The 6,190-nt window shown below is 32.4% G+C and overlaps 1 protein-coding gene across 1 annotated transcript; it reads left to right on the top strand.

The window, feature by feature from the left end:
* The first annotated feature begins 1,104 nt into the window (after window positions 1–1,104).
* LOC146922750 (uncharacterized) lies at window positions 1,105–4,857 on the top strand. Its single transcript, XM_085715539.1, has 6 exons — window positions 1,105–1,542; window positions 1,633–1,899; window positions 3,207–3,361; window positions 4,152–4,257; window positions 4,346–4,468; window positions 4,567–4,857. The coding sequence occupies exons 1-6, from the start codon at window positions 1,351–1,353 to the stop codon at window positions 4,708–4,710; spliced, it is 987 nt and encodes a 328-aa protein (XP_085571665.1). The 5' UTR covers window positions 1,105–1,350; the 3' UTR covers window positions 4,711–4,857.
* The last annotated feature ends 1,333 nt before the right edge of the window (window positions 4,858–6,190 follow it).

Below are 6,190 nucleotides of genomic sequence, written 5' to 3'. Positions count from 1 at the left end.
ATTGAAAATCTATTCTTAGTAGCTTTGTCAAAACTTATTTTTGAAAAAATAAGGAACTTTTTTTTTCAAAGAAATTTTCTTTATGATAGTAAGCAAACAAAATTTAACTTCATCTTTTTTTTTTTTATAAAAAAATCACTAAAAATATTAACAAAATCCTTTTTTAAATCTTAAACGAACATACAATTTGCCCTTATCTCTTTCCAATTTGATTGACCATGTTCCATATTATTTTCTCTACAATTAAAAATTGTTTTACGTCAAATTTAAAAAGGTTAGAAGTTGTATATATTGAGGGATTGAACCACTCTTTTTTCTTATGAGATTTCTTTTGCGAGATAGGATAGTGTACATGAATTGTACCAACAAAAAAAAAAGATAGTGGACATGAATGACATCAGGGTTCAAATAACATATTTAAAAAAACTCATTTGGGGTTGGCCTAGTGGTTGACTTGAGATTTTGGAGTTTGCTCCTCCAGAGGTCTCAGGTTCGATTTCCTCTGGTGCCAATTTCGGTGGGCTAAAGTCTATACAGAGCATGCTCTGGCTTTAAACGAGGCCCCCGCAAGTGGGCGGTGGGATTGGTCCCCTCAGATTAGTCGATTATTGGATCGGATACCGAGTTTTTAAAAAAAAAAATCGGTGGGCTAAAGTCCATACAGAGCATGCTCTGGCTTTAAACGAGGCCCCCGCAAGTGGGCGGTGCGATTGGTCCCCTTAGATTAGTCGATTATTGGATCGGATACCGAGTTTTTTAAAAAAAAAACATATTTAAAAGGATTTATATTTACTTTCTTTTAAGTTTTGATACACTCAATAAATTTATTATGTTCTTTTATGCACCTACACAAGGACACATTTTGACTTTTCAAATATATCACAAATGGTAGACAAATTATGTATGTGTTCAAACTTTAATCGTTACATATATTTTCTCTGATCACATTTATAAACAACTATTATTTGTTCAAAAAAAATAAACAACTATTAATTTTTTATATTCATTAAATAATTTGTGTAATTTAGATTATACTATTATGATTCAAATATTACATCAATTATTCAATAAAGAAGATGACATACTAGCCACTTTATTTATTACAAAATAAAGTCAATATTTTAAAAAAGTACATTTCATTGAAAATTTAACCCAGCGGCTGGTGTCAAAAGAAACCCAACGGCTCGTGAGATTTCAATTTCAAAACTTTCGAATTTTCACCATCGCATCGCATCGCATCGCACCTCTTAAATTTTCATTTCCCTCTACATCTCTCACTTCCAGCGATTTATTTTTTCAATTTTCATCATCACCGCCAACACCACCACCACCACCACCACCACCACCACCATGTCTCTTCCCCCAGAAATCGACGATTTCATCAAACAATCCATCGACCACTCTTTAGGTCTTCCCATCTCCTCCAAAACCCTCGACATCAAGCTTCGCGCTTCGAAACAATCCGAACAAAAACTCCGCGATCAGAACGCTTCACTCCTTCAAAAACTTAAAGAAAAAGATGAACTCATTGAACAATCCAAGGTTTCTTTCAAATCTTTCATAATTACTCTTCTTTATTTTTCAAGGATTTTTTTTTTTAATTTTTGATTTTCTTGTTTTGTTTTTGGATAGTATGAAGCATGTGCGAATGCCTTGGCGATAAAGAAGTTTGTTGAGGAGAATCAGAAATTGGCGGTGGAGTGTGAGAATCTGTTGGAGCATTGTAGAAAACTGGAGAAGGAATGTGCGTTGTATGATAATGATAGAGAAGCGTTGATTGATTTTCAGAATGAAGCTGAAGAACGAGCCAGGGAGGCGTGTTTGCGAGCTGAGGAGTTGGAACGTGATTTGGTTATGTATCAATTGGAGTTGAAGAAATGTCGCCGTGAGAATGAATTGGTATCATTCTTTTCGTTTTCTTTAATTCATTTCTCTTTTGAAGTTGTTATTTTGAGATATTAATTGATTAGTGGTGTTGTGTTGCTTAGGGAATGGTTTTTTTTTTTTTTTTTTTTTATGTGTGTTGCTTTTGTTTTTATGAAGATTTTGTGATTTGTGATTTTGTGTGTACATACCTTAATCATTGGTTTATGTAGTTCTTTAAATCATACGTTCAATGCTGAGATTTGAGAGCTCTGTAGCACCAACACTTCTAATTGAAGGTGCGTCTGTGTCTGATACCGACACATGTGATTGCATTCAATTATGCAATTTTCTCACGTTATCTTTGTCTGTGTCAGTGCTTCATAGCTTGAGAACCTTATCTTTTGTGTGAGATACAAATCATCTAGAGTTTTTGAACAACTGCATCATGTGTAGAGTTTATTATGATCAATAGTTTTTGAACCCTATCTTTTAATAGATTTTTGTTTGTATTTTTGTATAAAAATAATAAGTTGTTTAGGGTTATTTCATTTAGGATATTGTTTAGTGAGGGGAAGGAAAGGGAAAGGGTTATTTACCAAGCCTTCCCTGAATGAAACAGATAAGTTCTGACATATTAGGATTCAAACCAGACATGGTTTACAAGTCCTTACCTGTGGTAACAGAATTTTTCCTCTTAATTGATGGTGTCCTTTATTTTTTGAAAAAAGTTTCCCCAAGACTTCGAAGTCCGGCTCCATCATTGAGTATTTGGAATTTCATTTTTGGATTTTAATCAGTTTTACTTGAAAGTCATATGAGGCGTCTTCCTGAGCTATTGTTGGATTTCTCATGCAAAAGTATGTAAACTTTTTGAGAGCTTAATTGATTGAACTCTAGTATTCAAAACAAGCAAATGTAAGCTTTGATAGTACATTCACTCAGGTTGTTATGCAATAGCTAAGTTCTTTTTTATCATTCTTAAGCAAACATGCTTACCCTCATTTGAATTTGGATTTGGCAGTATTTTAATAATTTCGCTGAGCTTTGTGATTTAACCTGCAATGCATTTCATCTAACATCCAACATACTGCTTAATCTAATTTTGACTCCCATTAGCATCTTGAGACATTGAAATTATTTTTGCTACATACTGCCAAATTGTGGTACTGCTAAGTTATGACCCTACTTGGACTACTACTACTATAATAGGAATAGTCTTGTTTATAATTTCATATTTTTACCCTTTCTCTCTAATCTCGAAATATGGCTAGGTGGTTTTCACTAGAGTTAATCATTTGGCCATGAATGTTAGCTACTGATATTTACTTTATTTTACTAAGGTTGACTCTTCTTCGGCAAGCACACATGGGGATGAGAGTTTGCTTGACTCTCTTTTGGCAACAGTTACTACTAAAGATGAGTCTTCTACATATGAATTCTTGGCTGCAAATAGTGAAAATGAGCACTGTAAAAAGCTGCTGTCAATGTGGAGCGGGTGAGGCTTGTAGTTCTTTGTTCCTCTTACTCTCTTGTCAAGTTTCCTTATTTTGACATTATTCTTTTAGCCAATTCTTTTTTTTATCTCTGATGCCATGTTCTAGACAATTAACCAATGTTGTAAAATTGTGGTGATAGCGGCACTATAGCGCTATAATCTAGTGGAATTTTATGAATCTACTTTGAAAACCACGACACCGTCCTAGTTTCTCTATTAGGGAAATAGCGGCCGCTGCTCACGCTTCTACTGGCTGATGTAGCGACAGTAGCGGAAAAATGAGAATCTTGGGATTTTTTAAAAGAATAAAATTGAAGAAACTGCATGTGTGTTAAACATGACGACCTATTTCTATAATAGAAAAAACTGAAGATTAATCGAGTATTACTCACCTGACGGGCTATTCCTAAAGGGCATAATGAATTATTCACCATAATACGTAAATCTTTCAATAGATAAGATATGATCTGCCTCCATTCCCTTTTGTATTTGTATGCATCATGCGTTTTATATATATATATATATATATATATATATATATATATATATATATATATATATATATATATATATATATATATATGTATGTAATTGAATTGACTTACTTCAAGCGCTATGCAGCTTCTGCCATTTTCCTGCAACGCTATCCACCAAATCACCTAGTGGATTTTAGGCATTCCGCTATTTTCCACAATATGCTATTGATAACACTGCAGTAAACATGTAACAATCAGGAGTTTATATTTGACATACAACTCTCACAACCCTGATTATCATTTGGATTTTGTAGCTTAAAACAATCAACTCGGAGAGTATTGTCTCTTGTTGCTGAATTGATGTCTCTAGAAAAGGACAAAGAGCATCTAAGGATTAACCTCGACAGAGCTGAAGAGGAGGTGAGGATTGCTGACCTCCTTATATTGTTGACTTTTTCCAGTTTTTAAATTATATGGAATGACTGACTTAGCTTGGTGTAAACCATAGGGCAAATTACTATCTGTTGAAAATAGCATATTGGAAAAGGAGAACAGAAGGTTAGTAATGAAATACAAGGAAAGGAGTCATACAGAATCTGGTGGGAAGCCTACCAATAGTACATCTGCCAAGGTAAGAATCATAGGGGTGTGTTGATTTTGCAACGACTGTTCAATTTCGTTTCATTTCATTTCGCTCCTCCTTTTAAATAATTAATTTGCATTTTGCAGTCAAACAAGAGAAAGTCCAGTTCGAAGATAAGTAGCTCAATGGCGAAGAAGGTTGATTTTGAAGATTTAGATTCAGTATCACCTAGACAAGCATTGTCACCCTTGCAAAGTAACTCTGTACATGTCGTCACCACCATTGTCTAGATTCATCTTCCTCCAACTAGACAACTGTTTTGATGATCTTTCAAAGTGATTCATATGTAGTTTGACACAGTTACTATATTTTTCATTTGCTGAAGTTGGTTTTGATTCTTAAAACCATAAAAAAACAGTGGGTGTTATGTGCCTGAATAGTTATGCAGTTCAGGGGTACGGCTTTACGAGTAAAGATTAATTTTTCAAAAGAAAGAGGAATCCATTACCATTTAGGAATGTATAATAAAATACAAAAAATATTGGGCTTAGGCCCCTCTTTCATTCAAAAGAAATAAAAAAAATACAAAAAATGTACCTAAGAAATTGATGACATTAAAATGAACATTTATGCACAAAAATTATCGAAATATTGATGTCATTTCTTTTAATAAATTGAGAGCATTTTTTTAAGAAAAATTGAGAGCATTCTACTCATTGTCATGTAATTTATTTTTGGTGTTAACCCTTAGTCCTTAGGAAAAAGGAGTCCATAGTAATTCGGAATGTAAGTAAAATTTAACTAAGATTCTTTTACATGTTATTGATTCAGTAACTTTTTATAAAAAATTGGTTACCCTTTCAAGATTTTCGGTTGTAATTGCATGACAATTGTTGATGATTTTAATAGATGAAATGACATAAAACTCTTTACTTATGCATTTAAATGTTGAGCAAAAATAGCTCAGTTGGTATGGACAATGCATAATATATGCAATGTCCGTGGTTCGAACTCTGGCCACCACAAAAAAATATGTTGAGCAAAAATAAAATAAATCAAATATTATAGAAAGTTATTAAAGATGATGAAAGACTATTTTTTAGTCACAATTATAAAATAAAACAAATATTATAGAAAGTTATTAAAGATGATGAAAGACTATTTTTTAGTCACATAAAATACTGTCTAAAATTGAATTTATCTTTTAAATCATAAAATTAACAATAGTGTTCCAAAATTAATTATTAACTATTACTCACATCTAGTTAAAAGAGAGGTAAAAGAAAGCTTCACGAAAAAGATGATTTTGATTTTTAATTTACCCATCAATTAAGAGAATCCTAGTAATTGAGAATACAACTGAGCGATAAGGTTTGATCAATAATGATTTTACTCAGCTATATAAGTGATGATCAATATAATTCCGAATACAACTGAGAGATTAGTATCATGTGTTTCACAAGTGACACCAAAATACAATTTTATTTTATTTTAATTTTTTGGTTAAAAAAAAATACAATTTTTAATATCAGCCCAAAATGATAAAATCCAATCCAACACAAGACAAACAAATGATATTCCTTTTAGTAAAAAAAAAAACATGCATATACTAGTTAAATAAATACATTTCTGATGTAAATTGTACTGCCAGATTCCTGAGAGGTCACTTGGTTGAAAGATAAATACTTCAACCTCGAGAAACTCAGTTCGAGACTTGGCACTGTGATAAAACTTGATTAAAAATGTGAAAAAATATGAGGTATTTCAAAA

The sequence above is a fragment of the Medicago sativa genome, chromosome 5, assembly GCF_051527215.1.
Source record: "Medicago sativa cultivar Bolivia chromosome 5, Bolivia_mono, whole genome shotgun sequence".
Classification (NCBI taxonomy): domain Eukaryota; kingdom Viridiplantae; phylum Streptophyta; class Magnoliopsida; order Fabales; family Fabaceae; genus Medicago; species Medicago sativa.
The sequence above is the reverse complement of the archived record's forward strand: the minus strand, read 5'-3'. Positions and strand labels throughout refer to the sequence as shown.

Excerpts from the sequence above, each read along its gene's own strand:
- LOC146922750 (XM_085715539.1), top strand. The coding sequence starts at position 1,351 with ATGTCTCTTCCCCCAGAAATCGACGATTTCATCAAACAATCCATCGAC. Across the intron at positions 1,900-3,206 it reads GTCGCCGTGAGAATGAATTG|GTTGACTCTTCTTCGGCAAG; the intron begins GTATCATTCTTT and ends TATTTTACTAAG. Across the intron at positions 4,469-4,566 it reads CCAATAGTACATCTGCCAAG|TCAAACAAGAGAAAGTCCAG; the intron begins GTAAGAATCATA and ends TGCATTTTGCAG.